At 40.5% G+C, this 24,007-nt stretch overlaps 1 protein-coding gene across 2 annotated transcripts in view; it reads right to left on the minus strand.

The window, feature by feature from the left end:
- Window positions 1-19,683: 19,683 nt before the first annotated feature.
- The window catches only part of GAD2 (glutamate decarboxylase 2), a 41,303-nt gene continuing 36,979 nt past the window's right edge, over window positions 19,684-24,007 (minus strand). For both annotated transcript variants that reach the window (XM_065050715.1, XM_065050716.1), the window contains 2 exons: window positions 22,948-23,037; window positions 19,684-22,264 (listed from right to left, as the gene is read on the minus strand). In XM_065050715.1, the coding sequence (XP_064906787.1) occupies window positions 22,091-22,264; window positions 22,948-23,037 (264 nt within the window). In that variant the 3' untranslated portion in view covers window positions 19,684-22,090. The remainder of the gene's footprint in view (window positions 22,265-22,947; window positions 23,038-24,007) is intronic.

Genomic DNA, 24,007 nt, shown 5'->3' on the forward strand with positions numbered 1-24,007 from the left:
AAGCACATCCCCTTGCATTACAGTTTGCTGTAGCTGTGCACCATGTTTCACACTGACTGGACTTCTAGATTGCCTCCAGTCAATAAAAAGACCAGGACGCTCCATTATGTGGGTGCCTAATGGTCTGCATTTCTGTAGGGAATCAAGTCAAACCTGTGTGCTGGCACCATGCGAAAACTGATTTAAGCAGCTCCTTCCTTTCTTCATAACAGCCATGAACAAGTGTTGCAGTGCTATGCTGAAGTTTACTGCCTCTACATTGTGAAGCTATGGTTGGTTTTGAGGCCATGCTGCAAACCAGATCACTGAAATGTTTAAAATAGTCACCAGAGGCTCCAGGGTACACGCTTCCGAGGCAAATTTTTTCATCACAGCCAGCACCATGTAACTTCACAATAAATGTCATAGCTGAGTGCAAGTCTATGAAATAAACATGGAAATCCATGAAAAAAAACCATGAAGAATGAAGAATGCAGCCTACCTGTGCCTTCCAGCTATATGAGAAACAGTTACTGGCCACAGCCGCAAACAGGAAATGGAGCAGCATCCAGACCTCTGTTTAGTTATTTACAGCACATCTGATCACACCACATTATTGCCAGCTACAGATTTATTAGCAACCTGAAGTTGTTTCATGATTTCATCATGACTTTTAGAACTGTTGGTGGGAAAAAAAAACCTATGTGATTATCCTCAAGATGCTCTTTTTTGGCTATTCCTGAATGAAATTTTTTCATTTTATTAAAATGGCTTATTTCAATTTATTTAAAATTAAAAAGAACCAGCAACCTTAAAATACCCTTATATCTAAAAAAGGTGTTTCATTTCATCCCATCTCATTCCCACCCTTCTGCTGATAGACTTTGGCAACTATTTTGAGAAGGAGGAGCTTTAAGACAGATGTAAAATCCCTCATGTATGGAGATCAATGAACTTTATTTCAGAAAATTGCCTTCTTGCAAATCCAGCAGTGATTTTTAATAAAATTAGCTGATACTTCTGACATCTGATTTCAGCATCTTCTAAATAATAATCTTGAATAGCAACCTTCTCATTGGCAGACCTCAAATGCTTCTACCTCCAGTCATAGTGTCCATACCTCTGATTTTGCTGTCAGCTCTGCCAGGCCCCTAGAAATGTACACTGAAAGCAGCTCTGGGACACTCTCACTTGAGTTCTTGCCCTTACAAGCAGATCTAGAGGAACATAGAAGTGAGAAATCTCCATCATCCTTCAGAGCACCTTGGAGAACTCTTCATCTGCTTTAAGTTAAATGACCCTAGACAGTCCATGACAGCTCAGTGTTAGAAGGCTGAAAAGGTGACTTAAATTTCAAATGTCTGTTGTGCTTCACAGTATTTTCTGCCTTTCTTGCCTGCTATGCTTGGTGGTTGATGATTATAATTACTTTTATTAGATGCAATTGTGCAGTGATAAGACAAGTCCTTTGCTACCGCTGGGGCTGCAAAACTCTTTGTCCCAAAGAGATTTCAGTGAGTACAATGGAGGCAACGTATAAGCTGTTTAGGTCATTCTCTGTGAATGTGCCCACTTAAAATGTTGGCTCATAACAGGCACATTGAGAATGGAAATTAAATCATGTACCAAGAGGTATTGCCTTCAGGCTATGTTTTCCTTAAGTTCCTATTCTTTTTAAGTGGCTGTCAAGGGTTGTAATCCATCAATTTAAAAAATATTCCTCCTTTAAGTCTGTCCTTAAAGAGGATGCATCCACTCCAAAGGGCTGAAAGAGTTTAGTATCATCAGCTTCTCTATTCCTGGATCACCACGTGTATGTAATTGCCTGGAATCCCAGGCTTTCCCATCTGCTTTCACTAAAGGATGGGACTTTTCTGTCTTAAAGAAATTAAAACCAGACTTTTTCTGTGGGCTGTGACCAGCAGGCATCATAAGGAGAGGACACTAAAATTTTGTTTGAAACAAATTAAGTATAACAGGAGATTTCTTTGGGAGAGTTGCAGTGTCTATGTGTATAAACCCTCAAAATATCCATAGTATTGACACTGTTTGAAAGTGTCTCTGAAGAGCTGCCCTAAAAACTTCATGGGGTAGTAATCTTCATTTTCTAGATTAAGGTTAGATTCTGAGCTTTGCTGGGGACAAGAATAAAAGTATACAGTCATGAAGAATTTCTGTTAGGGTGTTTCTTCCATTCCCTTCTTTGAAATCAGCATACAGCAATAAGGAGGCTAAATGGCCCATCAGGTAGGGTCCTACCAATACAGGACACAACATTTCATAGACACACACAGAGTCCTTGAGTGGCCACAGGAGAGAATAATAGCTACATCACTTGATGCACCGCTGGAAGATGTACAGATTCTGTGGTATTAAAAGAATGCACAGAAAACAGCATATGATTTTAACTCTTCTGTTTTTTATCACAGAATTAACATTTTATTGGTTTCATGGGTTCGAACTTATTCTCTGTAATCTAATTCTTCTTGACTTCAGCTAGAGGCATCAACATTCACTCATCCATAGGGCAACTGCATTAGGCCACAGATGATACGTAGACGAACTATTGAAATCTCTGAAGACTTGTGTTGTGGACCAGTCCTGCATTCCCAGCTGTCTTTACTTCTGATCAGTCCTTTTCAGTCAAGTCTCCAGGAGATACACATGCCTTAGAGACACAGCTGTGTGTTTCCCCAGCAGTCTCCTTGCACTTGCCTTTTCTGCTTCCTAAAGCTGCCTCAGGGTATCTTTGTAAAACAGTGGTGGTATTCATGGTGGTGATAATTATGCAGGCTTTTAAGATATTGTGATGAAAGACTAGCTTTTACAGAAAAAAAAAAATTGTCTTCAATAGTCTTTGAAAGAGGTGCTAAAACAAATCTATAATTTGGCCATTCACAACCAAGATAGTGCAACACATAAAAGCTTAACTCTGCTTCCAAGAAAATCAGTAGCAAAGTCTCCTTTCACCCTACTGGGGTAGAATCTGTCTTTGGATACTTGATTGTGTGTCTTCTAAAGGCAAGAATTTGCAGTGAATATAATCAAAGCGCAAATAACTGCTAGAATAGCTATGCAATATTCAGGAACTCAGAAATTCAATACTCCTTGTATTTAGTAAAAAAACAACTAGAAAAATATTTACATGTCATTTGCTCTGCTCAAAATATAATCAGATTTAGTTGTATTTTGTGAATGTTTCTCAGAAATAATGATTTAAATATAATAATTCAATGGATTTTTAAAGGATCTTAATGATATGCATTTAATGCAACATTTTGGCCACCCCTTGGAGCACACCTGCCCTGCAACAGCTCTGGAATGTGCAGGAACACATTAATAGCACGGTGTAGCAGACACCTCTCATGTAACAGTGTTCACCATGTAACATGTACACATTGGTTAGACTAAAGCGTGTGGTACTGCTGGATAATCAAGACTACCACAGCTGTTGGTGGCAGGATTGTGCTTACCTTGGGGACACACAGAGCCCCTGGGGAGTCACTTGAATAAAGCATAGCTTAATACAGCTTCTGGTGAGAAAGTACAGTTTTTTATGTTGTTCTTTCTCATAAACTTTTCTTACCCTACATTCTTTTCATGGGTGAGAATTTCTTGGTGCCCATCCAACTCCATCTTGCTGTTGAAGAAGCACAGGAATGCAAGCAGCAAGGCCCTCCTTATATGCATAAATAACAACTAACAAGAAGAAAAATCTCAGCCCAAGACATTGTTTTCATGATGGTGTAATTAAGAAAGATATGCAGTGAATAATCACACTGGCACTTTGAATAGTTTTGGATTGATTTTTATTTTTTTTTAATGGAGAAGTTACTTACAAATGCTTTCAAAAGCAAACCCACCAGGTTTTTTTGCCACTTAATTCTTCTTATTTGCAGAAATGTAACATTACCTTTGGCAGAGTCTGAGGATGTTCACACTTGCATTTTCACAGCTTCTTGAGCTTTCTGCAGCAGTAGCAGGTAAGATCAGGGTCAGTAACCAGAAATTGGGGTCAGTTTTCCAGATATCACAGTACATATCTCAATCACTAGCTTTTTCTGGAATGTTTCATCTAATGACACTAAAGTTTAACTGCATTTTAAAGCAAGGTCACTCAGTTTCTCCCAATTTGATCTCTATCCTGTGGCTTTTTACACAAAGACCTAAATAAGACTTGCTCACAGATGTTTCTTAGCATGTGAATGGGCTTAGTTTGCTGGAAGGTGATTTGAATACCGACAGAAAGCTGAAACAATGCTGAGTTAGTGCTCCAGACCAGTGCCTTCTTAATTTAAAGGAGAGTGAATTGAGCCTGAAAAAAGCTACAATATCACAGTGCTGTTTCTACTGTGGGAATTTTGCATGCAAGTTGCAATAGCTGTGTGCAATTGAGAAAGCAGCATGTCCCACTGTTGGATGAGAGGGAGTGACACACATAGTAATTGGATTACAAATAGAGCAGTAGCAATGAAACACTTGTTCTCAGTGTGTGAAACTATGGGGAAAATAGAACTTTCCCTGCTGTGAGGTTTGACTTTCCCCCGGGGAAATCCCGAGCCTGGTTCCAGGTCCCTGCCAAGGAGCACAGGAGGCTCCATAGGGAGCTGCTGCAGCCAGCCAGGAGTGAAGGGCACAGGCAAAGGCACGGTTGAAATATCTGTCTGACGTGACTCAGAGGAGACCCATGGAGCCAGCTCTTGTTTATTTGCATGCTAGTCCTCAAACTAGTTGGTATTTTCCACAAGTTATATGATGACAAAGCTTTGAAATATAGTCATTTGGTGACATCAGAGCAGTGAGATACGGCTCCTCGCCTTTGCTGTCCAGATGATTTGCGCTTTTCATTACAGCAATATGATAATAAAATCAGAGTCTGGAGAAAGAAAATGACAGACAAAAGCAGACACTTGCCAGTAGTGTGGTATAACAGAGTCCCTTGCTCTGTCTGGAAATATAAGCCTTTTACATCCATAGAAAGCTATTTAGTTCATTCTCATTACATTTATTGGTAGGGTGACTTTATATAGGTTTGACACAATGATTTGGTAAGGCTGACCACTGCATTTGTCTAAGTGTCTTTTTTTCAAACACTGAAATGGCCTGTCAGGCAGTAAACCTGGCTTTAGTGGTCAACTTCAGCTGTTAGTGAGAGAAAATAGCCAGAAAATGCTGAGGTCTACAAAGGAATTTCTTTCTCTATTTTTAATAGTTAAAATTGGTCTCTTCTCCCAGGCAGTTAGCAATAGGACAAGGGGGCATGGGCTTAAACTCTGCCAGGGGAAATTTAGGCTGGATATTAGAAAGAAATTCTTTACAGAGAGAGTGGTCAGGCATTGGAATGGCTGCCCAGGGAGGTGGTGGACTCGCTTTCCCTGGAGGTTTTTAAACTGCGAATGGACATGGCACTTAGTGCCATGATCTAGTAAACGGACTAGAGTTGGACCAAGGGTTGGACTCGATGATCTCTGAGGTCTTTTCCAACCCAGTTGATTCTGTGATTCTGTGTAATCACACCTTTCTGGAGAGACACAAAATATGAGAACACACTACCAGGGAATTCAAGCTCCAGCACTTTACTCTGTATGTGTTAGGAACTATACCAGGGAAGAAAGAAACAAAAGTAAAAAATGTATGATTAAATCATCTGGGTAGAGGAGGGAGGCTTGACCTTGGTCTAAAGCAGAATAGCAAGAAATTGAAATTTTTAAATTTAAGGGTCTTTTTCTTTTTTTACAGTGTAAAAAAGCTGATGTCCAGCTCAGAGCAATTTGACACATTCATTTGCAGGAAAGATACAGGAGTGAGAATCACAGTAGGGGTAAAATTGCAAAGAGGGTCAGATAGTGCTTGGGAGGGATGTTTAGCGAAAAGGGGTATCTTCAGAGGCACAAACAAAATATAAGCTCCTTGGGTAAACATTTGTAACACAATAATATAATAACCAGGTCTCAGGAGTCTGCTGGGGCAGAGCGCCTGTGGTTTTATATGACACACAATGGAAACATACCTTAGTATGGCAAGAGTATGAGTTATGGAGGGTAGAGCTGTTTGCCTTTGTGCTAAATCTCCTTTTTAAGTGGACAGGAGCAGTTTCTTGCTCCACAAGGGAATCCTACAGGGATGGGGACCCAAACCTTTGGCACAGAGGATAAAGGAAGACCTTGCCTCGCTGCAGCACAGCTGGCCCAACAGACCTGCTGAACCCCATGGTGCTCCAGCCCCCAGCAGGGTTGTGCTTCAGGGAGTGGCGAGATGGTCCTCTCTCCAGTCCTTGGCTTTTCCCACATATTGCTTTTCTTGCTCACTAGTCCACATCTGTGCCCAGACCTCAAAGGACTGAGCCTGTAATACATCTCTCAGTAGGGTCTGACTTTTAAAAAAATCGTCAAACTGGTATTTGTAGCTTCCCATCTGTCACTACTCTGTATTTTAGTTGATGTGGCATTTTTCAGATTGATTTCAGCAGCTGCCTGATAGCTTTGAAATTATCGACATTTGTTTCAGCAGGAAAGCCTGTACTCGTGAGAATAAATAGCTTTTCTGATTGGTATCCTGAAAAGAGCAACAGTGCGGGTGACCGCGCCGGGTGAGAGAGGAAACACACACCTGAGCGTGGACCACAGCAAGATCTTCTAGAGGTTCCAGAGATACTGCACCGGTACCCAGATAAACCTCTCAGAAACCATAAATGAGCTGAGTTAATGCTGGAGAATTATCTTGACAAATATTAAAAGGTCCCACTTAATTTAGTGTTCAGTAGGTTGTGATTTTAGTGCTTGGAAAGGAAAACTGGGAGAAGCATCAATAATGTTTTGCTGTAAGGTGGTGCACATTACTGATCTAATTTAAACAACCATTTGTACCTTAAGGAAAGCAGAGATTGTCTGCTTCCTATCTGTAGAAGGATGTTAAAGACTATGAAGGACCAGACTGAAAATGAGGACGGGTGAGCACTCCTAACATGTTAAGCATTATAGACATAGTGTGCCTGTGTATCTTTTGTGGGTGTCAGTTACAAAGTATCTATTCTTATTAGATAATTGTGGTTAATAAGTGTCCATCTAAATACAGTAATGGCCACATGATTACTCAAGTGTTGAGTTTTGCAAGCACATTTTGCTTCTGGCTCTTTATTCAAATAAGAAGAAGGGGAAAAAGAATAGACTTCTGTTGTAAAATAGAGATGAATCTGAAAATAAATATTTCTTATGCACCATTTCTTGATAGTTTAGTTTACAAATGTGCTTTGCTGTCAAGGTTTAAACAGCCTGAAATCTATTACAAAAAATAAAAAAACTGTGTCTGAGAAAGTAATTCCCCATCCTAGAATCAGACCAACAGTATAGCTTCCATTTACAACATATGCAACCAAATCCTTATAGTTTTGTTACAATTCTGCAAACTCACTCATAACCACTTCAGAAATTTCCCTGTCTTCACAGGGTTTACAGGAAACTGTAATGAGCTTAAAACCACCATTTAAAAACTGAACCACATGGTTTTTTGCAGAATTTTAGAACTAGGATTTTGTTAAAACTATGGTTCTTTTTTGTCTTTGCATCTCTGCATAGGAAGACCTCTTGCTTACTGAACATTATGACTAAATGCAGCTGTGTCTCTTTCTTTTTTTTTTTTTTAACCTACAGCTCTTACAGAAGCAGCTATACTAAGAACAAATAAAACACTTTCATTAGACAAAAAATTCTTTTTCTCTCTTAGTTCAGGCTTAGAAAACATAGCAATTTCTTTGTAGTCTTAGCTCATAAAAAGGAAGAAATCTATAGCATACTTTAAAGTATTTTCCAAGTTATTTCTAGATAGAAAAAATAGCATATTAGTCAATAGCCATGAAATGCAGCTGACTATTTTAATAGAGTTTGTGTAAAAGCTAACCATCATTAATGTCTGTTGAATAATAGGACATACATGTATAGTCCACTCTTTGTATATAGAAATGCACCAGCTGTGGCAGGTTTGTCCTCTCAATGAGCGCGGGGTCTGGCAGGGTATTGCTTCACCTGCTGTCAAAATGCAGCCCCTCTGTCACTGCAGCTTGTCAGCATGAACCACCCACCATCAAACCCTACCAGGCCTGGTGGGAGCAAGAAGCAAAGATGCTCAGTGGACACATGGGACCTCTGGAGTCAGCAGCACTTTTGTCCCTGGCTCCAGTATGGTCAGGTTTTCATCTACCAACTGAATTAGGTTGAAGGAACTGGAGTTAACTCCAGTGACCTTCCAATGCCTGCAACATTTTTTAAACATCATCTTCTGTCATTCACTCTCTTGATTTGGAGGAAAGCATTACCTGACGGCCAGCTCTGTGGTGTACCAGGGCGCTCAGCTGTGCTGCAGCCCAGCCCCGCTTTGCTGCACGTGGGTCTTGCAGCAGAAGACTTGACTAGAGATGGTAAGACTATAAGACGACTCATGCCAGCACAGTGTCCTCACATCTGCTTGCCTTGACTTTTAAAAAACCTTCACAGGCTTAATTGTCTTAGGGCAGGATTGAGAAAGAAACACACCAGGAAGCTCTCAGCTGCTGCTAGTGTCCACCAAAATTAACCCTCCTCCTACAGTTCAGCTGTTCCTTCTTAGCAGGCAATTAATGCCTGAAATGTGAAAGCTTGACTTCATGCCCTGCTATAATCTGTCTGACTCACTCTTCCCCAAGCCAATCCAGGTACCTGTGCTTTGAAATTTTCTTTTTTAAGCTATATTATGTAAAATGGCATCTACAGAAAAATAAATGTTTCTAGGCAGAAAGTTAACTACAAAGTACAACTAAGATTTCTTTTATTCTGAACTTAGTAGGTTTAATTTCTCATTGCTATTCATCTCAGATGTTTGCCTCATTGATAAATATATTATCTTTATAGACATATGGCAGTAAAAGTTGAATGAAGGCACAGTATGATATAGGTACAAACAGGAGAGCGAAAAGAAATAAAAGAAAATGAGGTACTGAGGAGAGACACAGATTCATGCATTAGAAACTTGTAAGAAAATAAGATAAGAAGAACAGTTGTTTTATCTAATGAATTTATAAACACTGCTTATTTAAATGCTTAGATGAAAATATGTGACTAGGAAAGAAATTTTAAATATTATTACAATGATTTCTAATGTTCTTTAACTGTATCAGCAGCTTTCTCCAGATAGCTAGTAATGAAGGGCAAAGTATATCCCAACTGCTACCAATGTATTATTAGTCTGTTTACAAACTTAACAATTTATTTGTGAAGTCCTGGGTCAGCTTGACTCTTTTTAAAAATAATGACTTCCAAGGTGAGAATGAAACAAAGCATCTCAAGTTGTTAAATCAGCACTGGGGGAAAAAGTATAAGGTCTCCTGAATACAACTGAAGTACAGAGAAATTACAGGACAGACTAACAGAGAAAACCATCTTCTAAATGATGGCAATGACTTTCACATCTAGTGGCCTCCCTGCATGGGTACCACTGTTACAGGTGAATATTTGTGCTCTCCTAGGTTGGTGGAGCTCTGCGTTATTGATGTCTGGTGTCTACAGCAGCTTCCTGTTCCTCCATCTGTCAAATTCAGGTTTCTGTTAAGCAGCCAAACCTGCTGCTCTCTAGAGGTCTGATTCTTGTGAGAACAACCAGATCACAACTGCGTGATGTGGAAAATAACTACACGCTCTGGAAACACCGTCCTTTTCGTGGAGAAAACCCCGTCAAGTTCAGAATGCTGCAAGGATTTCAGGGAAATTCTGCAATACTTACAATAAATGAGAGTTTTATTATTGACTGCTGCAAGGCTGGGATTTCATCTAGCAGCTGGACTGCAAAATCCCTTCCCATAGCCAGGGTGTCACAACAAATGCTAATTTCTTATGTAAAAGACAGATCTTAGCTTGGTAGCTTTTTTCTGGTTCTAAATTTAAATTCCTATGGTCAAGAAAAATCTGACGCTTTCCATGTCATAGTCCTGCAATTGATCTATATGTTAAAAATGTCCAGCCTACTGTAAGGACTGCACTTTCACTCTTTCTGTACAAGTGTATGTTGCCCTTGGCTGCAGGAAAGCCAGATTAACATTTGTATGAAATAAATTGACATGTACCTATATCTTTTCTGCCCCTCTGACTTGGCTCTCAGCTTTTTCTGAGGACTTGAAAAGTAATCTACCTTTCTATATGGGCTATGGGAGGAACATGAGGCATGTAGGTAGTTGAATTTAAAAAAACCTGGAATCATCACATCAGGGTGTTCAAACCACGCTGGCTTAACTGCTGTTTGGTACTTCACTGTCTTACCCCTAAAATACTGCTTGCAGGTAGAAGACTTTTTTGAAACCATTACATGTAAGGTCAAGATAGGGCATCCCCATTTAGTAGAAAAAAATCGTGGTGAGTTACAAACATACTAACAACCCAGCAGTAGCTGTGGGAGCATCTGCTGCCCTCTGAGCCATCCTGTCTCCTGCCAGCGGTTGTGTTTGTGCCCTGCATTTCAGCTGCGGCTGGTACCCAGTGGTCTGGGTGATGGGGAGGCTGCATGGTCGCACAATACCTTGCTGCTTCACAAAATCCACCATTTTCTATGGGGCAGCTGCCAGGCTGCCTCTGCCTGTTAAACACCGATGCTCCACAAATACATCTTCAGGATAATTATAGCAAGGAGTGAGAAACAAATTTATGACTCGATGAGACTGAAGTGAGTGAATTTGCACACACAGTAACTCTGCTTTGGTGGAAGTTTTTATCGAAGCCTCATGTTTCCAGGTGCAAGATGTGCATGAGGAAAAGCCGCATCCGTTGTAAACTGCGCCGGACTCATCTCTCGTGGGTATGCAGTGGCTGGTGTGTCGCCGTGTTTAAACTGCTGCTTCTCCCAACACCTTTGCCTTGCCCTCAGCAGCCTGGCACAGGCAAAATGACACAAAAGAGTCAACTCATTTTGCTGTAATTAATGCATAAACGTCCCATCAGGAGGCAGCGTGAGGCCACCTCACAGCCAGCTGTGACAGACACTTTCCCAAGGGCTTGGCAAGTGTGTGGGGAGAAGGAAAAACTCTTCCAGAAATGAAGCGAGGTCTTGGGAGGGTGGGGAAAGAAGGGCCAGGTGGTCACATAGTTACACTGGACAGAGAACAGTTATAATCTAGACATGTTTGAGAAACATAACTCCTGCATTTTTAAACTGAAGATGTGGTATTAGTTTTGAAACAAAAGTTTTTGCTGAAAACTTTATCCTACTTAAAAAACAAACAGAAAACCAAAATAACCCCAAAAGAAAATACAACATTAGTTCCAGCAATATCATCTGGTTGACCAGAAACTGGGGGGAGACATATACATTTTTTTTGCTTCTGCAATAAAAATTTATTTCAGGTCAAATTAAATAAACTTTTTAAAAAAGTCCTTGTCTTACCACTGAACTGAAGAATATATTATTTTTCTTCCAAGTCTCTTAATTCTTATTTCTTAGTTCTTCCCTCTTAGTTTTTTAAGGTAACTGCTTTCTCAGTTGGAATGCCAGAGTATAGTAACTGTTACCCAGTTTTTGGTTCCTGTTTTAATTCCCTCATGCATACAAACTTGAATGTTTACCTCCAAAAGTATGTGCAGGTCAGGAATAGTTTTTTATCCTGTAGACCTTTGTAATGATTTGGCAACATTTTACCTCTCTAGAAAGCTGACAAATGCTCACTGCCGATCACTGCCTGCCATGAGGTGTGAAGGAGCTGGTGGGGTGATGTGAAGATGAACACTCAGCTGCTTCCTTGTGCTCCAGCTGACCCTCAAGGCACTCCTGGGCTTGGGTCCCCCCTCAGCTGGGAGATGAAGAGCAAGCCCGAGTGCTGCTCCAGGGAAGGCTACCTGAGAAATGGCTGTGTCCAAAAAGCTGTTTTGCAGCAGCAGTGACAGTCCAGGTTTCCATTTGGCGTTTGCCTGTCAGACCCTGTCTAGCTCCCGGGCTCAACCGATTTGTTAGGCGTCATAAATGGCATTGAAACAGATGGACATTAGTTCAGGCAGCCAAGACATCCTGTAAATTATGTGGCTCATAAACTCAGTCCAAGTTCATTTGCAATCAGTGGGAATTTTGCCATGGACCTGGGCAGGGGCTGGATCAAACTCAGCTTGTGTGGGTGTAGAAGAGCAGGATTTACAGCTACCTTCCTTCAACACATATCTATCAGTAAGTAAGGTTACAGGGTATTTTATTACCTGTTCACCTCTACACTAGGTTAATTTTCAAGGCGAGTCAGGGTGAGAGAGCATCCAAGATCACCCAGCTGGAAAGATGAATTAAAGAGAAGTCACCACCAGCCACATCTGGCTTCTATATTTCATCAGGCACTAGACCAGGACTGTCCTGTGATATGAAGCATCAGCGCTTGTCCCCCGATATGCAGCATCAGTGCCTGTCCTCCTTCTCCAGCCTCAAGGGAAATCGCAACCCCTGTCCAGCCACCTTGCTCCTATATCCAACCCTCTCTTCTCCCTCCCTGTGCCCTGAAGGCACAGCCTGGTGTAGGAGGGCAGTCAGCCCCACACCCCATTTTATCTGCTTAAAATCTTGTAACATCTATATAAACACATGATAAATGTGCCAGTGTGTAGTGAGAATACACAGGCAAAACAAGCTGACGAATTTGAAACGAGCATGGAAGACTGGGTTTGTTTCCCTCAGCATCCTGGCTGCTCCTCCAGCAGAACTGGTGGGAGCAAGTCCAAACTCACCCCCTTCTCTTTTTCTTCCTGTTTTTTCTTTGTTACCTTCAAAATCCATTTGCAAGTGTAATCTGGACTTCTTGTTCTGACCGCTCCCACAGTACTCAGATTTGAGAATAACTTTTTGGAATTTTCTGCTGTGTTTTGAAACATTTAATGATTTAGGAGGAGACTACTAACTGTATGGTAAACATAGGGCAGCAGCAATCTGGGGAGCTGGCAGTTCAGGCCTTTGCCAAAGAACGATGATCAGTACTGTTCCTTACATTTGTTATCATACAGATTGCCTGAGATTTCTACAGCTTGCTTACTGTGTTGGATTTCCTAGAAATTCACTTCATCTTAATTCACAGCACTGACACAGACTTGAAAAGTGTCACTGAAAGGAGTTTCAGGCAGTCACAGATTAACCCAGAGCTGCTGCCTTGAGTCACAGAAAAATACAGTAGGAAGGACTTCAGAAGGGTTCCTGGTCCATCCCTATGCTCAAAGCAGGATCAGCTGTTCCTCTCTTAACATTCACCTGTCCTCTTCTGAACACCTCCAGCACCCCCTGGTCTCCCAAGGTAAGCTGTTTCAAGGCTTTATTACCTTTACCGCTGGAAAGCTATTTCCAATATTGAATTGAATCTTTTCTGCTAGACTTTATTATTTATTATTTGAGCCTTCATGACTACAGAGAAAAATAAGTCCCTTCCTCTCTGTAGCAAACTTCTAGATATTAGAAGACTTTAGTAATAATTATTGGCATGTTTTTTAGTCAAACAGTTTGATTTTCAGTGCAGATTGTATGTTTTTAGATTTCTAATTATTATTGTTCCTGTAATCTTAATGTCTTCCTGGAAGTGCGATGCCTGAACTGGATCTTTACACCCCAGTTGAGGCCGTACCAGTTATTGCTGGTGACCAGATTGAAGGAATGACTCAGTCTGTGGTACAAGCCATTTTCCCCACTCATATTTTCCAGAGTGACTACATCTTTTTTCTCTCTGATAGGACGTAGTTCACTAATAAATGAGCCCCTTTTTTTCAGTCTGTGACTGTGATTAGTCCTGCTTGAAGTGACACCCTTCACTTGCCTTTACTGAGCTTTAACCTATTTTTCAGATTATTTTTCCAGGTTGTCAAGACTGGACTGAATTCAGCTGTCACCTTTCCCCTGTTCTTCCCAGACTTCTGCTCTGCTTGCACCAAACCATATAGGCACTTGACTGACCTAGTCTGTATTCCACTGTCCAGGTAATTAGTGAGAAACTGAACAAAATCAGATCTGGGACAGGCTCCCGCAGAGCCACGCTCTGTCTTGAGGCACGGAATGACCTTACAACCCTTGAAGTTATAAGGAAGGTATGCATTTATTTACAATGCCAGACACACAGGGAATCATTTCACCTAATGCGTGTGTAAAATTACAGTAGCTGTGAGTTTGGTTAAATGCAGTAAAGTGTTACATATTCATGAAAGTTTTAGGAACGCCTATACATATTCATAACCTGTCCCCGAGAAGGCGGTTTGTATTACAATGAGTTCCAGGAGACCATTTCCATAGTCTCCACCTCTGGCTCCTCCTGGTTGCAGCTGCGCAGTGATCGTGAACCTGGGTCCTCTTTCTTTGTACACGGTCACCTTTGGTCCGGTGTGATGAGTTGGTTAGGTCTCAGACTGCTGAGTTGGTTAAAACTGGCGTATCTCCTGTCCTGTGCCTAAGTTTCTGTAATCTAGTTCACCCAAGGATGCACCAAGGATTATTATTTTTGCAAGGCGTCAGTGAAGTCCTGTTTTTTTGTACAATAAGTTACACAGCGCTAAGCAAGTCTAGGCAATAGCGATGTGGGTTAAAGGGTTAGCTCTCTAGCTGTCTTTAGTGATATGGGGTAGGGTTAGTTCTTTAAGTGTTAGTTATTAAGTGTTAATAAATTAGTTGTCGTTTCCCTGTATCAGTCTGACCTACAGAAAATGCTCTGAGCACATTTATTAGCCAGTTTTGTACCAACCTGATCACAGCTTCATCTAGACCACATGTTGGCAGAGGAGATTAAGAGCATTTCTTGCCGCTATGAGCACCGATGAGAATTTCATTGGAGTGTCCTGGTGTGGATTCAGGCCTCATTAGACAAAATAAGAGTTTGGACCTGAGACCTCACGGTATTGTTTTTGAATGTCGCAACCACCAAACCACTGAACAAGAGGGGAGACCTCCTCCTCTGTGAGTTTCTCATTAGCTTCAGCTTATTCTGTCTGCAGTTTGTTGCTCTTCCTGTGGCAGTCCTTCATGGGAATTAACTTCAAGTCAGTTCACATTTGATGACTACGTAGTAAAACGAAAACACTCACCATTTTGCTGTTGTGCCTTATTGGATGCACTTGAACAAAGATAACCTGTGGTTTCCTAACCGCTGCTACAGGGTGTTTGTCTGGAGCAGGAAAGTGCTCAGATTCATTTAACACATTGGTCCTGCCCCTACGTCTGTCGTACCTCTGTGGACTGACCCAAAAGACACCCCGGGCTGGCTGACTGGGCTGATTTGTACCCACTCTGCCGAAGGCCAGCATGTTGCCCTCATTTACACTGCATAGCGCTTTGACCAGGTCTCTTCAGGGTACTATGGGATAGTCCTGAGGCATAAGTATTACTTTTTCAGTATTTATTGAAAGATGTGTAGATGTGGCAGTTAAGGACATGGTTTAGTGGTGAACTTGATGGTGTTAGGTTTACAGTTGGACTCAATGATCTTAAATGTCTTTTCCAACCAAAATGATTCTATGAGTTCTGAGAGGGCTCTGTTACAGCCTGCAGAATGATGTCTTTATGCATGACACTAGGGTATTTTGGGGGTATTTGGGAGAGAGCAGGAGTATTTTAAAAATTGCAACATTCCCTGTGATACAGAAGTCCATCTTGGTGCTGTCTGCATCTGTGCTGTCTGCTTGGATCAGACTTTGTGGTGACCTGTCCTGACAAACATGCCAGTTTCTCATAGAAAAGGATTAGTTGGTTCACTCTAAAAGCAGGCTTGGGAGCAAGCAATACTGCCTACAATGTGGACAAAGAGCCAGACTTTGTGTGTGGGAAATATGAAAGCTAGTGATCAATAGCTGCAATTTATTTCAGATTCCTACCAGAGTTACTGCAAGAAAATTGCTGTCAAGAACTGTAATACGTCAGTAATTTTAGCTGCATTTCAACTGAGACATCTACAATCAGATCCAATCACTGGAAGGTTCTGGGAGTTTCATTATTTTTATCTTTTTTTTCGTAATGACTGTAGCTGAACTAGCTGAAGAAAAGGAGAAAAGTGATTGCAAACTGTCATCTGTAGAAGACAAAGTCTATCACAGTGGTAAATAAAAGGCAGACTTTCAGAAGCAATGGCAAAGCAGTGAGATGATCCGTGCATACCTCTTGGTTTGCCAGTGGCATATCAACAATACGTGCTTTGCTTGTAGATTTTCCTGCAGTACCAGCTCATAAAAACATGACACTGTGAATTAAGAGAAATGGCAAAGGGAGGAATGAATCAATGCAAATTGAACCATATTATGCACAAACAAGGCACTAAGTAAAGTGTGTGCATCAGCTGACATTTTTGAGCACTACTGTTAATCGTACGTGTTTTGTATTTCACTTTAATGTGATCATTTATTTCAAGTGCTGACATCTACTGAAATTTTAGTAAATGTGACATATAAATAGACAGATCTCTGGTTAAGCATGCAAAACACTTTTTTGTATTAAAGGTAAAAGGACAGAATGAGATATGGAGGTACTTGCACTATTTCATAACCCTGCCATTTATCATTTGCCTGTTGGATACTAATTGCTGATGCAACTTATTTGATCTATAGACTGCAAATAGGGAATGATTATATTTTTATCCAAAATTATTACAGAAAATAACCCAATGATAATCTTGCAGTCTAAAAATTCCTATTGAAGCATATATTTGGAACTGTCAAGAATCTCACTGAGTAGTAAGAGCTTACTTAAGGAACTCTGCATTTTATTAATATCATCCCCAACTCTCATTAGTAGCACAATTAATACAGTTAAATTCTCAGTCTCCAAAATTTAATGTAGACAGGCTTGTCTGTTGGTGAAAGAGCCACAGCCATAGAATCTAGTATGTGGAAGGTATATTGAAATAAATCTGTTATAGGTGATTCATAACTTGTCTAGATCTGTTCTGCTCCCAGGTAGGATCTTGTGTCCAATGCAGGGAGAAGATGCACTGTCCCATCTCCCCCAGGAAGGACAGCTTCATTGGGCTGAGCCCTGTCACAGGCACTGTGCCGAGGTGGTGTTCTGGCTTCTTTGAGCTTTCTGCAGCCAGGAATGTTTATCAAACATGCTGGTGGAAGTCACACATCTAGCAACCGGTGAAAGGAAACAGAGCAGCTCTGAATTCCTTGTGTCCCAAAGTCCAGTTTTCTGGAAGATTAATACAAACAGAGAATTGCCTGAAAGGTTCTTATTTTATTTCCACAGTCCCTCCTGGTCAGAAGGAAAGATTGGTGAAAGAGAAAAATCATAATGTGAGACATAGACATGAGACAAACTCTGTGCACCAAGTCTCTTCCACGCTTTCAGATCTCCAGCTGACAGTGTTACAGCTTCTACTGCTACAAAGCTTGAGCATCAGCTGGTTGCTGGTAATACAAACAGCAGTGGTTCATCTAAACGTGGAAATTAGCTGGATTAGCTTCAGCAGAGTAAGCTTTTTGGCAGGGACTGTTGTGGAGTCACTTCCCATGGTGGGCATTGCCTCTCAGCACAGGAGCATCTGAGGAGCTCCACTGGGCAGTCACGGGGTTTGGGCAGTCTTCAACCACACTGCCTCATCGCTCTTTATAGACTGTCTTTAAAAAGCTGTGGTCTGCAGCTAACTATTTTAACACAAGCCATTTCCTTTTAGTTTCTCAAGGCAGCAAAAGCATGTTTACATCAAGTCCCAAACATCTGTTCTTCCTTCCAGAACCACTTTCATTACCAGGACAGAGGAGGATGGGTAGGAAAATCGAAGTTGATCATGCCTGCAGTGCAGAACTGTGAGGAATGCAAATTTACTGATACAGGATTATATACAGTAATAAAAGTATCTAGGGCAATGGGGCAAATGATGTGTATCTGTTCTTATACTCCCTATCCTGCATGTTAGTTTAATCCTGCTTGTGCAGGGCATATCTGTCAGCTGCTGTATAATTAAAATATTGTATGATCGTAGTGCCCAGCATGGATCAGATGCCAGTGGTACACTACACCGTTACCCATGATGCAAAATTGTTTTAGAAAGAAGGGTTGCCTAGTTGTGTGGTTTTTAAGTTGTGGGCCTCTAAAATCTTTCTATGCAAGGTGAGGATCCCATTAGGAATTTCGCATACAGCAGAGCAGTACATAAACTTGTTCTTTACAGTTATCAGTCACAGACATCTGGGAAATTATCTGTAGGGCTTTATGGGTCACAGGCTGAAAGTGAGTAGTCTAAAGGACTGGGATTAAGCAACGTGGGTTCACATCATGGAAACTGGGTAACTGAATGTCTTTGGGAGAGTTGGCACCAGGCATCAGCTGGAGTGTGAACGTGCACAGGGGCAGCTGTTGCAGAGTAGTGGGAGAACTGGAGGTTTCAATCCTTGATTAACTTGTGACTTTCCTATGACCTGAGAAAATAGACTTTGCTCTGTTCATGCAGTGAGAATTTATAGAACAGATATTTTTCATCTTTCTTTGTAACATAACATACACAGGCTTTTATTCTCATACAAAAAGAGGTACATATTCCTTTTACTCTGACTGTAATCTCAGACCTGACTTCTTGCTCCAATTTACAGTGTAAAATCCATACCCCTGCGGCCTTCAGTGCTGTAATGAACAGTGCCATGTTCTGTCTTCTCAGTGAAGAACCAAGTAAGGGCTGTAATTCTTCCAGCTGCAGCACTTGGCTTTCCTTTAACGGCTGAATTAGTCCCTTTAGTTAGGCTGGTCAGGTAGAAAGCTGAGAGTTCAGACAATGTAAGTCTAAGACATTAACACATTGAAGACAGTATCCTGTGGCTTTCTACGGGGCTTGCTTTTTAGCTAGAATGATTTTCTACTTGGCAGTTAGCCTGGCTAATTCACAGAAAAGATCTACATTTCCTTGAGCTCTATCTTGCTTCATTCTTTGCTTAACCATGCTGGAACATGAGTTTAATACAGCTAACTTGATATTTAAACTTGCATTGCATGTGGCTGTGGGCTGCAGGGTAGGTGAGGGTTTCTCTCTGGGTCCACATACTTGGTATAGGCATTAATCTCAAATTCTGCTGCAGACTTAAAGAAATGACAGACAAAATTTCATTTCAGACATAAGCTTTTTGACTGCTGCTCTTTCATGGCATCCTTTTGTCTTCTTTCTCTGCTGCTGGTATCAGGCTGAACAGCACTTCAGATGGTAGAAGGAAAATAGAGCAGATAGGTGGCATATTTTGAAGGAATGAGGCCCTGGGTCGCAGGAGACACGAGGATTAAAATATTAACTTTTGTATTGGTTGTTTTGCCTTTTTTTACTTCACAGCCCTTCAAAATTGTTGCCATTGTATACTCTGCTGTCCTGGAAAGTGCCCTGACTGCTTTCACTGCTGTGCTGGAGGCTGATTAGAGTCTGTGGTTAATTTGGGGATAAGTGCTCGTGGAACAAAAAGAGAAAACAAAACATAAAAAAATAAGCCTGTCTGAGGAGAATAAAGCAATTAAATCCGTCTTGTAAAGATAAAGCAAAGGAATACCAGATGGCAGATTTACACTTGTATGCTGGTGCTGAGTATTGCGTAAAAACGGATCTGGTGATGGAACTGGGTTTTTCGTGTTTCAATAATTAACAGAATGCATCTTGTCATGAAAAGATAAGATGTATAAGGTTACAGTTAAACAGTCTCTTTATTGGGGCTTTGCCCTGAAATGGCACAAGTGATAAGTGCTCACACTGCCCATCAGTGCTGCTAATGAAAAGACCCACAGTCACGTTTTACACTTTTATTTGGATTTAGATCAACACCACAGACAGGATACTTTGGTCAAACACAAGAACAGGTTGCTATGCCGCTCTTTCCTGGCTGTAATAAGTACAGTAAAGTGGAAAAAAAGATTTTGGTGTTCCTGGAACACCGAATGTAAATCTTGGATTGGCACATACAGCTAATAAATACGTTGTTTGCACTTAGCACTTTAAAACAGAATTGCACATGCAAGATGTAACCAGGCTACTGATCACCTTCATCATTGTCCCTGTATTATTTTTATTTTTTAAGCTCTTTGCTCACCTTGTTCCCAGCAGGAAAAAATAATATAATTTATCCTCTATTCAGTATTTCTGTGATTAGTATGCTGATTTTGACACATTTAGCAAAGGTCACATTGATGTCCTTCCTGGTAGAATTGGTATCTCCTCTATAGCTTGACTTGCAACACTACATGCATCATAGGTAGCAATGGTTGTCCACCAAAGTGAGGTGAGAGGTCTACCCAAAAGCTGACGAGGAGAGGTTAACACCAAGCAAAGGTACAGTAGAGGGACTGGCGTGAATGCAGTTCTTGCAATATCAAGAGTCAATACTACTACCACACAAAGAATAACATATCAATAATATATTGTACAAGCTTATACAGCAACACATGTTGGTTTGCAACATTGTACAGTTTAAAACTAAAGTGCACAGCCTCAATCTGAGGTGACAAAACAGTACTATCAATATAATAAAGGCAACACAATTACAGACACAATTTATTTCCTCTTACTTCATGTCCTCATGATAATACATCGAATCAATACTCCGTTTATATATTTTAGATGAAATTAAAACCACATTGCACTTCTTTTTCTCTTCAAGTATTTTAGAGACAGCAAAACAATATTGCTTTACAAACAAAAGTTGGCCACTTAGGCAAAGTTAAAACCAAAACTTCAGTAGGGTTATAAATAGACAGGCCTTAGCCACACAACTCTTACCAACACTTCCAGATGTTGGGGGGAAAAAGGATAAACTTCAGTTTCCATGCCAGAGTCACCTCTAATGTTAAGGAATGACGCAACACATGATTTCTGCAAGAGCTGTGCCCATGGTTTCTAAAAAGGCTATGAGGCTCCCTGTGGGCTGTTTCAAGCAGATGTAGCCTTATTTCATTTTTTTTTTCTGCGATTTCAAAAGCCATTGCATACAAGGATGGAATCCAGCACTGGGAGAAACCTTTGATAAGGCCGTTTGTTACTTAGACACCATCCCTGTCATTCAGACCACAGTCACATTTAATCTAGGCCTCGTCTGGCAGACCTGTACATCTTGAAGTCTTTAGCTTCCTAATTCAGCTGTGAGGTTTCATGCTATTTCTTTAGTAAGAATTTCAGTCAATTTCAATTTTCAATGTAGTTTTGGACTGCTCATAGAATAAATGGTTATGAGATAAGCATTTATTGAACATGACTTTTTTTTTGGATACGCTTTTTTACCACAGAACACAGAAACCATCCAAATACAACCTTATTTCAGTCTTGGTTAGCACTGTATATTGATTGTGCGTCTGCTTAGTTAGGCCAAGTGGGAAACATAAATAGGAATAATAGCATCCTATTGTTGTACTGTAATTGATCTTATTAAGTGGTTTTAAGAGCTGCAGTACTCTTGAGGTTTTTCAGTAATCAACCCTGGAGATGTACAATCCATATGACATGGAGAAATGAGGTATTGGTACCTCATAAGAATGTAGTATATGGGGTTGTATTTTAAAATTAAACAGTAATAAATATTTGAGGCACCTCCATCAAAAGAAAAAAAATCCTAGTTAATTTTCAGCTTCTGTCCTTGCAGTTTTATAACCCATATAAAATAAAAATCTATAGTTTACAAAATAGGAATTTTTTAATATATATATTTCCTTTTGTAAAACTATACCTATTTAAATACATTTGAAATGCTGCTATAGGTAAATTAGAAATTCTGTTCTAATACTACGAAAAAGCCAAAATACTTTCACTTTTACACATACAGCTTGTATACTCTGCTTCTCACCACCCCCTCCCACTTCCCCCAATTTGATTTTGTCATCAGGCAAATTTGGCATCATTCAGTCAGATTGCTTTAAATTTAAAGTAGATACTGTGTTAAAATTTGGGATAAAATTTTAAGCATCTTCTGTTCTTCCTTATTTGCTTCAATGCAGCTTTTTGTGCAGTTAATTATAAAGGAGGTATTTTAAAACTCAGGAAAGGACTTTCAAGGAGCCATGTTTCTCGATTTTAAACTGTACTCTACTCCAACGCCACAATATAGAAATAGATTTACTTTGGAACAAACTACAAATACATTCGCACAGTTTGTGACAACTTAATTGTCTACTTAGAGGTCCAGGAACAGACTTTCACACCTGATTATTATAAATCTTGTCCCAGGCGTTCTATTTCATCAATCAGGAAATCAATGTCTTGGTGAGTTGCTGCAGGGTTTGAGATGACCATGCGGAAGAAGTTCACTTTGTCTCCCAGAGGCTGATAGCTCACCATGGTCGTGCCATACTCCATCATCCTGGCTTTTATCACTGGTGCCACCTGCGGCGTAAAAAAAGCGGGGGATGATTATTATTATTATCATGATCATTATCATTATTTCCATCACCCTTATTATTATTATAACAAAACACAGAGTATGTTTTCTTTTTTTTTTAAAAAAAAGATGAAGAGTTACAAGAAGCAGTTAAACCAAAGTTACATCCAATATTGATTAAAATGTTAACCTCCATTAAGGATTGTATGTCTCATTGAAAAGACATTGTGTTTATCCTGTTTCTTTGTCCTGCTCTTGAAATCACTGGGAAATTTTCCCCCCACTTTCTCAATATTGCTGACAGGCACATAGTAGCTGTTTTTTTTGTAGTGCTCAAAACATATTGTTACAATTGTTTTCCACCTTCTTTTCATATGCTGGAGTCCCATGGTATTACTGAGCTTTTGTTGCACTTGCTGGGTTTAGCGATTGCAGTTCACAGTGACTTCATTTAATATATACAGAGCAAATAAGTCCCCTAGAGATGAGGCAACCCCAGGCAATACTGAACTTGGAGACCAGAGTAAGGTCATGCCAACCTAACCTGCAGTAAAATGACCATGCAGGTGTCGTTTGCCAGAATATTGTGACGTGACCTTGCCATGTGCCCCAGGAGATAATATTGGGAATTGTGGGCCTCCAAGGATTTCACTGTTGACTACCTGATGTCCTGGAGGATGCTGCTTACCTTCATAAGGCGGCTCATTCTTTCTTCATTGTCTTCCATACTGCGCAAGCTGGGAGGTATATACCAGAAGCAGACATTTGTGTGCTGAGGCTAAACACAGAATAATAATGGTTTACACTGTAAGAAAAGCTCATAACATCTCAATTGTAATTAAGTTCATGCCTTCCCCCCATCTCATACATCATATTGTGACAGCAGTCAATGGTTTTCATTATTGTGGTACACTGAGAGTCACCATCATTATTAATGCAGAAAAGATAATTTTAGGCCATTTATTCCCAGGGTGTCAGATGCAGAAACACACCATCCAGCTGTGCAAATATATTTATGCCCTACTGAGAGGCATCTGGATTTTGTAGGTGCTGACCCCTCAAGAGGCTGAAGGGATTGTGTAGCTAAGGCAAGAGTCTATTACAGATAATTTAGAGGTGAGGACCATGTCATTTACTTTTATGACAAGATGGAATACAGAATCTGGTTCTGTAAACAGGAGTGTATGAGACAGTCTAAGATTTTCTTACATTTAATGAAATTCATTACTTCTCAGTTTGAATTAGCTAGCTGCTGTATTAATATGCACGCACCACAGCATCTTATAATAGCTAGTTTAACTTAAATGGGAGCACCAAGTAGAAAGGCGTAGAATAAGAACAGTTGACATTTTGTGCATTTTCGCAAACTCACAACAGCTGCTTGCCTTGCTATGCTCCTCTTTGCTGGATGCTAAACCTGTAAGTTGCAGCAACTCCTACTGCTGCCAGTTCCTCTATTCATCATCAGACCCAGTGGACCAAATTCAGTGGTGTTGTGTGAGGTGCGGGAAACAAATCACACAGTAGCATGTGTGTATGAGCCTGTGATGTCTGAAGAAACACGTATCCTTGTGCAGAGCGCTCAAGGACGCACTAAGTGATCACTACCGGGGAGCAACATTCTGAGAGACAAAACCTTCCAGGGCAAAACTATCACAAGAAGGAGGAACAAAGCTAAAATGAGAGTGGGTTTTTATTTTATTTATTTTTTCTTTTTTACAGGCAAACCACCAGTCAACATGCTGTTT

This window comes from Columba livia, chromosome 2 (genome assembly GCF_036013475.1).
Source record: "Columba livia isolate bColLiv1 breed racing homer chromosome 2, bColLiv1.pat.W.v2, whole genome shotgun sequence".
NCBI lineage: Eukaryota > Metazoa > Chordata > Aves > Columbiformes > Columbidae > Columba > Columba livia.